Raw genomic sequence first — 13,165 nt, 5'->3', positions numbered from 1 at the left:
TCTCTGGGAGGACATCAGGTAAAACTGGAGCACATAGATAAAATCGGTATAGTCCATTGGCAAAATGCGAAAGTCACGTCATTAACCGACCGAGCGCATCAACCTAGTTGCTACCGCGCCATTAGCAGATAATGACACTTTTTCAAGCGAAGGCTGGGTCGGCCAGACTTTAGCTCCTTTAGATAGAACGCAATCGATCGTTTTCTGCCCGGTTTCTAACGAGTAGATTGCTCCTAGGAGAATTTTTCTACAATAAAATCGGCCAAAACAAATGCTAATGAAGAAAGACTTTAAAAGTATCCTTGAAGCAATTGTAATAGAGAATCTTTTATTTTACATGAAAATCTCTGCACAATAATGATCACTCATTACTAACTTGATTATTTCATTTATTGAGCTCCTTCGAAAAAAATATCTGGCTAATAAGATATTTACGTGCTTAAAAAAATATGACGTCAAGATAATGAAAGAGAGATTGGCGAATATATTTCGCAATTACTTAATCGATAATGCAAAGTTAAATAGTTGCACTCAATTTTACTGTATCTCTAGGATATTTTTAGTAATCTTGAAAAATAATATTTACTATTAACAAACATGTATACATATATGTATATGTATATGTATATTCAGATTTTAAATTATAATATTTATTTAAATCTAGACAACATATTTTTTTAGAAGGAGTATCATACTCCTATCAACGTCAACCGTGAAAGATAATGCTATCAACAACTCTATTTTTTCATGATGAAAAGAAATACTCGTGTGTATTGTCCGTTGCTAGCACGCTCACAAAAGAAGAATTACTGTCTTCTTAGAAGACTCAATATGAAAATACAGTAAATCCTTACACAATGGTAGACTTGCTCTCATTTCACTGGCATTGTCGGAGATATGTTTGCTACAGTCGCGCTTGCAACTTGGCATGTAGCTTATTTCTTCTAAAAGTACCCCAACAGAGGCACGCAGCGTATCCCTTCGTGGGCGTTAATATTCTCGATGGGTGGTCCGGCGAGCCAGGAGCGTCGCTTTCAGCGAGAGGGTAGCTACTAGAAAATATGCGAGATATCGGAGAACCCTCGATCAGTCGCGCCCACCTTCTCCGTGTTATCACCATGGCTACCGGATGAAACAAACGGTAGCAGGGATGGCTGCTAAGCCTCGGCAGCTTGGCAACCAGTCTCTCGCTCTGTGAGAATGAACCCGTCGCTTTGTGCTACCAGCTGTCAGGACTCTCCGGTCGACAGGTTTCTGTACCTACCTACCTACCTACCTACCTACCTACCTACCTACCTATCTACTCTACTGTACGCGCGCGGTTCAACGGAATCGAGTCATTCGCATCTGACACGCGCCAATTTATGCTCAGAATTACAAAGGAAACGTTACGTCCTATGTGTTGCAAGCGAGCCTTTGAGCTTACTACTAGCGAATCGCACAGCAGTGCCGATGACACGACGATTCCGATTCCATTCCGTAGATTTCGCAGCATGCCCAGTCTAAGGTCGGATCGGTGGCATTTATGATTGACGGGGCTTTATGTGAAAACGCGTTTTCTCCCTTGTACATACGCTGTCAAACGAATTGCCGCATATCATCTTCGTGCTTTGCTCCATTATAGCTACGGTACATTAAACATTAAACGATTGAAAGAATTACAAAAACATAGTGATTTATTATATAGGTCCTATTTTAATCAACGCACTTGTCTCTGAAATCATGCGAGATATTGAATTCTTGTTTTTTACAAGGTTGTATGATATCGAGAGGGACATATTTTAATTAAAAAATTTGAATTTAGGTGGATAGGTGAAGATCAAATGAAGGTTAATTTTATTAAATATCAGCATAATTTTTCAAACATCTACGTTTATTTTTCTCATTACAAGTTCAACGCATTATAACTCAAGATTATCAAAGATCAAATGACCAAATGTAAGATTACAATATTATTGCCTTTGTATGTACGTGTTCGAACTGCTGTTCTTGGCAAATCTACAAATGCAGACGGCCATACGATTTTTAAATGATCGCGATAGCATTAGCGACAAGATGTTTTGGCTTTGGAGGTTATTTTAATTCACGTTTTTAATTCGGATTATTCAATCTTTTGCAATATACACAATATATATGAAAAACGCCAATAAATAAAGTCTAAGTTCAGGAAAAGAATAACTAAGAATGTGAACTATGTATCGCACAGAATAGTTACGAGCACTTAGCTTCAGTATCGCTCCGACCTAAAGTTACTGAAAAGTAAGAATTACGATTTTGGATATGAGATATTCACACTATTGTAAATTCGTATTTGATCATTTTACTTTCGATAATCTTGGATTATAGTGCGTTAAACTTATAATGAGAAGGGCTACAAACGTAGATGTTAAAAAACTATATTGCTATCTAAAACAATGAAATTAACCTTTATTTGACGTTCTTATTCAAAATTAAATTTTTTATTAAAATATATTCTTTTCGATATCATATAACATTGTAAAAACAACTTCGTGAGAACAGAACTTCGATAGCTTCCATAGTTTCAGAGAAATTTATTTTTAATTAATATGGGACATCCTATATATCGAGAAAGATTGAAATAATGCAATATTTCACTGTAAATATATAAACACATAAATCGGCATAAAAAATCCATTAATAGTGAGTAATAAATATATTCGGAAATTATACTCGGACGTTCAACATATAAATAGTTAAGATTTTTCGAGCGTAGACAGTGACAAATTGCTGCAGAAATAAGAGAGCAAAAAGAACCTTAGGTAGTTAAAAGAACCTTACGGACTAAAACCAATATGTAGTGTCGGTATATCAAAGTAAACGAACGAACAAACCATCCTTGTTTTCTTATATTTTGTTACCGCTTCCTCCCGATTCTACTCGCTAAGTCCCGTTCAGCCTCGTTATTGATTCAACAGCCAATTTTCGCGTTGTGTAAAAGTCTTTCTTCCGATGTAGGAAAAGCATTTATTTCGCATTATAGTCGCTCCAGAACTTGTTACTATTTCTGTTAAAAAATAAGATACACTCAGTTGATTATCTTCTGTTTGTAGCTACGAATGCAGAAAAATATATTTAAAAAAATACTTTTGTATGCGATAAAAATCAATTATATACATATATATTATAAAGCATATATATACGCAATAAGTATCGCGGAAAAGCTTATCGCTGATGATCTTTGAAAAAAAAAATATTGAATATAACGTAAAATTATTCAATAAAGAGATTTAGCGATCTTGTGCTGGCGACTGAAGCGAGCGTCAGACTCGCGGTCGATAACAAAACGTCACTGACGGTTACATTAGTCATGAACGCATTAACTATACAGATAAAAGGAAGGCAGCTCGCGACGACCCATCAACTAGAATATGCATGACGCTACGAACCGACAGATCGGGGACCACGCACGACGAACGAAGGCTAAATCGAATGGCAACGTCAGCCTGCCATCGAGCAAGGAAAGAAAGTTTGAAAATTAATTATGCACGCACGCGCATCGCTATCCGTTGATAACCAAAATCTCTATAAATTTGCTCTTTCTCCGACATTTGCGCTTATCACTCTATCAATTTATCTATTCACATAATCTACACATTTTTTCAACGTTTCCGATTATTAGGACAAATCGAATTTTATCGATTATCTTCATATGTTTCTCAGGTTTTCTTATTATTTTTATTTCATTAATCGTTTTTTTTTCGAAATGTATGTAATTAGATGTAGCATAAGCACGCATTCGTTTTGATCGCGCCGTTTAAATAATTCCGTGGACACCATACTCGAAACAGGGTTAAAGCACTTGCGAATACGAGAACAACTTGCGTTTAATAAACTCAATTATCTCGTTGCATGACACAGGTCAAGTTGCCGAGAGTGGAGGAATATCTGCGTCCGCCGCAGATCCTGTTACCTGTCTAAGTAATTAAGCAGTAGTTACGACAGCATATGTTTTAGCGAAATGCCGCAATATGCAGCAACCATGAATCAAATGTATAGAAAATAGAAGCACGTTTGGAATGGGTCGTCGAAGAATTTCTATATTATACTTATAGCAAAATAGAGAATTATCATTTTAAAATTGCCAAATTAATTAAAGAAAAAATGTTTATTAAACCACTTTCGTGCCTTACCTTATATATACCTTATATTACCTTATATAAATTATGATAGATAACTGAAATTATTAAAATACAATTATATGTCATTGTGTTTGAGACTTTGAATCTTCACCATTTTGTGTGCGCATGAAATTTTGTATGTAAATAAAATCGTTATATCGATATCACTGATTGAGTAACGCGTTTTAGAACGTAGTTCTAATCACACTTCGTGGCGTATAGTTTGTACCGTTAACCGATGCAAGACGGATGTGCTGCTCGATCGCTGAGTGTGACTTTATGCAGCAGAGCATTAAGGACAAACGTTTTGCTGTATGTTGCAGAGTACTTGATGTCAGGAAGTCCACGGAGTTATCCAGCGCGATCCCCAGGGGTAGCTTCCACGCCAACCGTGACCAGGTGAGTTAGTACGCTACCCGTGAATTTCGCAAATCTGTATATGCGAATATGCAGTCTCTCGTACTACCTGCAAATGTGACATATTCCATATTCCAACTGACGCAACATAACGTAAATTCTCGCGAGGGCGCGGACGAGTAAGCGGATTTTTTTCGCTAGGTAAATCCGCGTGAGCCTTATCGGTTTACCTGTTTGGCTAGATTTCACGTGGTTGCATTAAGCTTCGGCAACTACGAAGAACCGATGGACCGCGACTAATTCGCTCTGAAACCGTGAACGCATCCCGGCTGAATCTCGGTCATCGTGTATCGCGATAAATTATTAATCGTGCCTTGCAAACTTTGTTACATCATCGTCGACTTTACACGGTTAAATATATATATAGCCTCAAATTATAAAGATAAACGCAAAATTTATGGACAAAACATTTGTCGCAATCATTGTTAATGTTAAATTACCACTGCAATGAAAATACAAGATGTCAGACGAGTTTCGTGTTTGATGATTTTTACCCGACTTAAACGAGCCAAAAGCTTTCTCGGTGGTCACGGAGGATGTCTCCGCGACAAAACTCGAGTGCGAAAAGTTTTGAGAATCTAAATCAATCGACTGGGAAGAGAAGAAAGCCGAGCAGGCGAGAGCGCAGTAGGAAGCGCGATAAGTACAGGCAACTCCGCGGCGATCCAGATGGGAGGCAGTCAAAAAGGAGCAGGAGGTACAGAACGCGAGAGCGAGACACGTCTAAAGATGTTCCAATTCAAATGAGTTGAACTTTTAAAATATTTAGAATGTTGAACAAGCCCGGTCCCGGCATTTCCATTTCGCTCCCCCGTCCTTTCTTTTTCGCGCCAAGCGTGCCGGTCGATCGCCGTCAGTGACGCGCACAAAATTTCGAATTAGTTCGTTCTTTATTCTACCTCATTACCGTCCTTCAGCATTCTTCCTTCTTTCTTTTCTCAAGCAGCTAATGGCTCACTACGTGCCGCAATTCATATTTCATCGCTTGTACGCAGAATACTTTTGAGCACTTTTAACCTCGCTATACTAATGTAATAAATATTCTTCACTGCGATTTCATTCTATATGATTTTATAAAGCAATTTTATAAATACGGTCAGTTTTTCTAGTTTTTAACTGAATTTTTCACAAAAGAAACACAACATTTTAAAATCATATTAATTATCTATCGTTTGCCTGAAAATAAATAACTGCAATCTACTGCAATTACATTTGAAACTATTGAATTTAAGACAAATATCTGCATCGCACAGTTATGTGATATGATTACACAGCGTTTAACATGGATATTTTATAAAACATTGCCGGTAGCTTGGATTATCCAATTTATGTCGTATGTCAGTATTAAGAGGTTCTCTCGTTAGAATTGTTAATGCGTTCCTTATCGCGTTTAATTTCCTAAATTCTCTCGAATTATGAATATCTGTACAACTATGCGCATACGACTGTCTGGCGTAATCTTATGTGATGTGATATTATTAATTATTTACAGTGATTGACATATATTGCAGGTTTCTTGCTTCGCATTACATATTCATAGGTAGTCACGCGAGTTCGTCGATCTTTTCTTGAGGATCTTGAACTCCACTCAGGGGTATCGATCTCATTCTATACTTATGCCACATGACAGCGTCTCTATTCTGAATTCTATCTACCTACCCTGTCAGCAAAGTATCAGAGTATAAGACATTATTACTGTCATGTAAAGCTCACTTATTTGATAATTCTACCTCGGTATATTCCAGATCTATCTATTGATATATCATCACGCAATTTGTCTTAACGGTCTATCAACGGTGATCACGTGTGCGTTTTAATCACAAAGGATACGAGAGATTCTGATAACAGAAACGGAAAATCCAATTTAAAGATACCGTCGTTTTCGAACAATAATCGCATCGACCCTTAACGCTTTCTCGGAGTTTTTTTTCTGGCGGCCATACACTTTTTTTCTCTCCTCGAGAAAACGCGCACCAGTCTCGGCAAAATGACGAGAGAAGGAAGGACCATTGGTGTCACCGGAAACAGCAGGTCAGCGAGACGGAAGGTACTCTGTTGCTGAGGCAACGCGGCTAAAAGAACACGCGCCACCCTTGTCCGAGAACGAAGGAGAATTTCCTATCCTGTTCCGTCCTTCCTTTTACTCATCCGTTACGCCTTTAACTTAGCTTCCTTCTAAGACTGCTAACGACCGAATCCACCGAGAACACTGGTCAGACTAACTCGGTCTCTACAGAAAAAGCCTATGAACTTTTCTCAATATATTATTAAACGATGGTATTCAGATATATGTATATTTTAGGAAACTTAAATAAATTTCATTTGCGCTTCTCCTTTATATGTATACACGGAAAAAATTGCTATGGTTGTTGCTACAACAACATTCTCTATGTTTGGAAAAGAAATGTATATAAGTCCAAGTTATATTGCTATTACATTAAATATATCTGTTAAGATATGCTCATCATACGGTTCCCCTAACTCTTTTATATGGAAGGGCAAAAATTAACAGTATTATTCTATTATGGCAACCTTAATTTTTTCTCCGTGTACATATAATATTTAATTTGCTCTATTCTTTATTGATTTTAAAACACGGTTAATATATGCATTTTGGTATGTAACTTTATTTTAGAAAAATGTTTAAATTTTTAAATAAATTTGTCATTGAAATTTTTCTAAATGTTAAAATTCGTGTTTGTAACTTTCATTTCTCTTTTATTGTCGAAATGATAAAGATTTAGTTTAGCGATTAATGGAGGATAAAAAGAAAAATGTTCGTTGTGGTACGCGATATTAAATTTTTCATCTTTTTCTCTTTTTATGATACATTACAGATATCAAAGGCTTGATATTGATCTATATATGTATCAAAGAAAACAATACATTTTTTACTTTTTTTCCCAGCCAGAATAAACGGATATAGTCTTTGTCGTATTTCGGATATGATACGCGAAAGAAGACAATCGCTTCTCTACGGTATTTATCGCTTATTAACTGCAACGATGTGGCTAAAAGAACACTCGCTACACTCGACCGACAATAAAGACTCTTTCTTTTCTCTCTTTTTGTTTTTCTTTCGAATGTTCTATCTTATCTATTCTTACCGCTTTTCCTATCTCTTCTATCGTTCTCTAACTATCGAATCGATCAGATGACGCCATTGTTACTCTCGCGAAAAATTAGCGCCGTTCTTAAGAAAGTTTTGAAATCATGTCAAATTTATTTTTCTGCAGCGTTTTATAATATTACGACTTCTATAAGAAAAATAAATTACCGCGACGTATTATCGCAGAAAAATATTACGGTAATTGTACTTAGCAGTTATCTTTTCCGACGTTACTTATTATAAAATAATTAAATTTTACGCGCGCGATTTTCTCTATTGTTAATATTAATCTCTTAAGAAATATTAAATTTATAAAATACAAAGAAATACCACAATTTCTTTTTTGCAAAATAATATCTTTTTAAAGAGAAACATTTTTTAATTTAAAATGTATAGCTGTGTATTATTTTTTTCTTTTTATATATAAAAATTTTTTAAAAATTTTTTCATAATTTATAAAAAATATATAAAAAGTATGCACGAAAGAAGAAACTAGTTTCATGCAAACTAATCGATATTAAAAGACATTAAAAGATGTTAAATTATTTCTAAATTATGTATAATTTTTTTCCTCGGTGAACGTAAAGCACAAAAAGCGTCGCTACATTTTTCTCGAAGTATCCAAAGCATGTTTTATAGCGAGATGCTCGATGACGGTAGAATTATGATGCACGCCGACCTCGAGGGACTTTTATTACTCAAAGGATATCGAAATACAATGTCTTCCCTTTCAACTTTTTATCTTTTCTTCAACCCGATTTTTCGCGATACAAATTTTCTCATGTCGTTCAATTCATCAGCTACTTAATAATGACAATGAAAATAACTTTCCGCAATCTTTTTTTTCGAGAATGTTAGGCGAACGGCGAAAAACAAATAAAAGAGTACATCTCAATCCAAATAAATTCTTGGTTAAAGCAGGTCGACGACCGAGCCTTTTGCCTAAGTGCGCTTCGTTTAACTCTGCATTGCGTCCCTTAATTCTCCGGGTCGCCTCTGCACTGTGAAAAGTAAGTTGTTTACCATGCATCCTTTCCCTATGTACTCAAGCCGCCTGGTAGAGCTACGGTTACCGGGTATGCTTTTGTCTCTCCGCGGAGCGACGGCGGAACTATTTAAATTAATCAACATGGAAACCTTAATCTCGCCCGACGTCTTAATCCCAGCTTCAATTTGCGCGCGACTCGGGCCTCCCTTCCTCTTAAACTTTCCGTCCGCCCTACCGAACCGAGTCTCGTTTGGTGGTGCGCCTTTCACGGGACGGGAAGTCGGATTTAAAATATTTTCTTGTTTGCAGAAATGTTTTCTATTCCCCGAAATGTATTCTCTCATTACAGCTTCTGTTTGCAAGATATACAAAATTTTTGCGTGATTATTTTGCGATGAAGTCGCTAGATTGTGAGTTAAAAATGTATAGTGATACATTATTAATCTTTGTATTATATATTTATATAATTTTTCTTATATAATGAATTTTTTTCTTCTCTGAACCTTTTAAATGTCCAGTTTCTGAAGAGTTCTTGAGAGTTTAACATCTCGAGCTACTTAATTATGGATAAAAAAAAGGTAGAAAAAAATAAGCGGTTTATATCTGCAGAAGAGTATAATTCAAATTATGCAGAAATAGGTTACGATTTGCTTCTTATGCATTTCCATAAGACTCGTTATAGGTCTAATTATTATAGTTAAGAGTATTGAAGATTATAGTATTGGAAAAAAATTATCATTTTTATAAAGAATTACTCAAATGGATTTTTCTCGACTGACACTGACAAGATTGAGTTTTGCAGATCGCAGTTTATTGCGTATGAGAAGTGATATTGTCTCGGGATTCTGCTTATCTGTCTAAACAATTCAATAATTCAGTTGTTTTAAATTGAAACTATGAATTACTATAATATATAATATATTAACGGAAATTAAACATTATTTTCTACAATCATTTTTCACAGTCATATAATGGTTTTTATGAAAATAAAATGGCTTTTATTATACAGTACAGATCCGAAAATCTATCAGATAATTCCGAGCGATAAAACGTTTATTCTTTAAATAATAAGCATTTTGATCCAGTCACGCGCGGCAAGTACGATAAAGTAGGACAAAAGTATGAATCGGGCCACGCGAACAAAGAATAAAACTATAGCTATAAAACGGCAATACATTAACTTTGTCTGCTCCTCCCGCTGCAATTAGTCGGAGAATCCTTATCGAACACTCGACGAGAGTGTTAATTGACCGGTAGATAAGAACGTGGGAAACATACTATATCCTAATTTTAGACCACCATGCACGCATTTCGTGACCTGTGAAGGAAAAAGGGCGCGACAAAGGGGTACCATGGCGCCGGTGCGTTAAATGAAATCCGGACGGTTTGCGTGACACGATGCGATACGGTCGCAGTATTTTCGGCCGTAGGTGCGTACACGTGCTCTCTCTTCAGAACGCTTCGCACCTGCCATGCTTTATTTCGCTACGCATGTGAAAAATTCTCAAGGCGCATTCGTAAAAGCCGTAGGCTATTCTTGGTAGCGGGGCTAAATAGAGAAACTCAAAGTTTGAAAGTCGCACAAACACGCACGCGCTCCGCGAGTGTACGAACGCGAAAAATGAAAAGGAAAGTGAACAAGAAAATAACGATAAGATTATAAGAAAACGTATAGAGGAAAAAGTTTGCTTTTTAAATTATAATTCTAAATTACAATTTTACAGACATATATACATATTAATAGTTATTAAATAAAATATATATACAAAAAAATCTATTGAAATCCGATTTATATATTTATGCAGTTTTAAAGCAATGTCTTCTCAATAAAGTAACCATGTTAATAATATTTGATTATTTGTCTATAGAATCGTAACGCTCTAGCCGACGATGTTGGGAATGTGTTTTGTATGCGCGAAGAACGAGCGTCTCTCAGAAGGACGCGAGAAACGGAAAGTAGGTCGCTGGTTACCGCGCGGCTTGGAAAGTACGAGTGACATCGCACTGGGACAAATTTGCATGAAATGCTTCCGCGAGCAGGAAGACCATTCGTTTGGTCGACGCGTCTCTTGCACCGCGCGCACCCATCTTAAAACCACCAAGTTTCAAAGCGTGGTCGCGCCCCTGTAATCCGTACCATTCGCTCTGAAATTCTCGGATATGTGGTACGGACGTGAATCTCACCTTCTCGCGATATTATCTTACCCCAACGGTGGAGATTTATTACAAATCTTATTGAAGAAAGCTCTAGAGGAAAGATAGTAATCAGTTACTGTACAAAACACATTAATATATCGATAGTTAAGTTTTTAATTACAGTATTGCAAGTATTGGTAAATGTGCAAAACTATTACTTCGGTCAATTCTGGTGAATGTTATGTTTCAATATAATCTCTTTGAAAAAAAATTTGCTAATATAATTATAAATGTTCACGTAAAGAAGTTTATTAGTATTAGTCCTCCGAGTCATTTGACGTACATTTTTAAAGGATCTATTTACAATAGCTTCGAGAAACATTCTTGCGAGAAGTCGTATTGTCGTAGACGCAGATTTATACGACTGAAAAGTTCTAATAACACCCCATGGTATCCAATGTAAATGAACTATAAAGCATGGTAGTATGTGAGATCGAGGAGTGGAAGCGCCGTTTTCTCTACGAACTCCATGTGGGTTTAACTTTGCCTTCTATAAAAATAGCTAGCGCGCATCCCATAACGGTGAAACTTTCAAATATAAAGCAAATCCCCCTTATATCACCGCATTATTGTAAAATATTGTCAATACGCGATAAACTCGGTCTTCTGCCTGATTGTCGGTTTTATCGGACGTAATATAATAGTTACAATCGCTTATTAAGTTGATGATATCCAGTGATCATTGACCTGATTATTAATTTCTACAAGCAACTCTATTTTTAATTTATCAAAAGTATATAATAAAATATAAATCACTAGACTGTTTTATAGATTTATTGTTATTGTTATTTAACAATATAATATTTTCAACAATGTAGGTAATAGTATATAATTTAATAATGTTTTGTAATTTTATCCATCTCATGTTATGTCTATGAGTTACATATAATATATAATATTTGATGAAATATAAATATAATATTGGTTAAAAGAGATATTAAGAATTATTTGTAAAAATTATTTCATGTAGAATAATGGTTAGTGTGTTTGTGTATTGTGGTTGTGTACAAAGTATATGTATATGTATCATATAAATATATGTATACGTATCATATATACATAAGCCTGTAGGTATTCTGTATAACAGAGATTGCTAGCTTAGCATTAATTTCATAACAAGTGTTACACCGTTGTTACCTGATGTTACCGGCTACCGTAAATCCTTTGCGCTACGATCTAATTTCCAGTTTGGCACCTTGCGCGCCTCGCATTACTCTTGACCATAAAGCTCGCTAGCCATAAACATTAATCTGCCTTGCCACACGCGTGTCCGTCATAATCATAATTGATGGTATGTTAATTACAATTTATGCAAAAACCTTCTCACCTGCGCGTACTACATCCCGCCGTAATTTCCGAAAACGTCGCTTAAATGTTGATGCCGACGCGACGATACACACATTACGTTGCTATGCATTTTGTGTGTCCGTATGCGCGCTGTGCTTTCACACACAGAGCATACATTCTGTCAAGTATGTACATGCCTTACATTCGCGCAAATGATTGGGCCCAAATCAAATCCGATAACTCATACATTTAGTGCAAAAAGGCAAAATATTGTTTAATCTGATAACAAACACCCTATGTTCTTATAGAGAAGCTCATATATTTAAAATTTAAAATTTTAATTTTTCTTCATCAAACAAAACCAATTTAAGTCTCACATATTTAAACTTCTGACAGTGCTGAAACTAAAAAAAGTTTACGATTTTATAACTTAAAGAGTTTATCATTCACAAATTATTTCAAAATGATGATGTTATTATTTTAACTCATCGTTGCATAACGCTGTCCAATTAGAAGAATTGCAGGTACGCAATTTTCTTTGTTGGTAGTATTATTATGAACAGATGAAGAAGAAAAGTTTTGCGTTTATTTGATGAAATAACAGAGAGCTTCGTGAACAGTAAACGAAAACAGCAAATTGATGGAAACGTATATTTTAGGGGATTCTAAGTAATATAAAACTGAGTGCACCGAAGAAAATAGCGGATTGTTGTTTCGTTGTATCGTTGTATTTAGAAACTTCTAAAAGTACCGTTAGCGAGCAGCACAGCCTGTACTCGTTTGTACTTCGCGCAGAAAGCGGAGTATGTTGCCAGCTAAGGTACTCGAAAAAGCGTAATGCGTCTCCAGTTTCAATTATCTGCCGGAAAATTTCTCCATGCCGTTCAGACTCTTTTGTTTTTCTCCTAATGGGCTCGCATCGAATTACTGGGATATTTATTTACCCGTACAGTCTCCTGAAGATCTCAAGGGAGATCAAAGCTCGTGAGCTTTCTTCTTCAAACAACCATTCAGAGAAAGTTATTCTCA

The 13,165-nt window shown here is 35.9% G+C and overlaps 1 protein-coding gene across 10 annotated transcripts in view; it reads left to right on the top strand.

Moving 5' to 3' along the window:
- Positions 1–13,165, top strand: part of Ten-a (Teneurin-a transmembrane protein) — a 454,976-nt gene that overhangs the window by 283,151 nt on the left and 158,660 nt on the right. For all 10 annotated transcript variants that reach the window (XM_072889357.1, XM_072889393.1, XM_072889392.1 and 7 more), the window contains one exon: positions 4,463–4,538. In XM_072889357.1, coding sequence (XP_072745458.1) covers positions 4,463–4,538 — 76 coding nt within the window. The remainder of the gene's footprint in view (positions 1–4,462; positions 4,539–13,165) is intronic.

Source organism: Anoplolepis gracilipes, chromosome 1, assembly GCF_047496725.1.
Source record: "Anoplolepis gracilipes chromosome 1, ASM4749672v1, whole genome shotgun sequence".
NCBI lineage: Eukaryota > Metazoa > Arthropoda > Insecta > Hymenoptera > Formicidae > Anoplolepis > Anoplolepis gracilipes.
The sequence above is the reverse complement of the archived record's forward strand: the minus strand, read 5'-3'. Positions and strand labels throughout refer to the sequence as shown.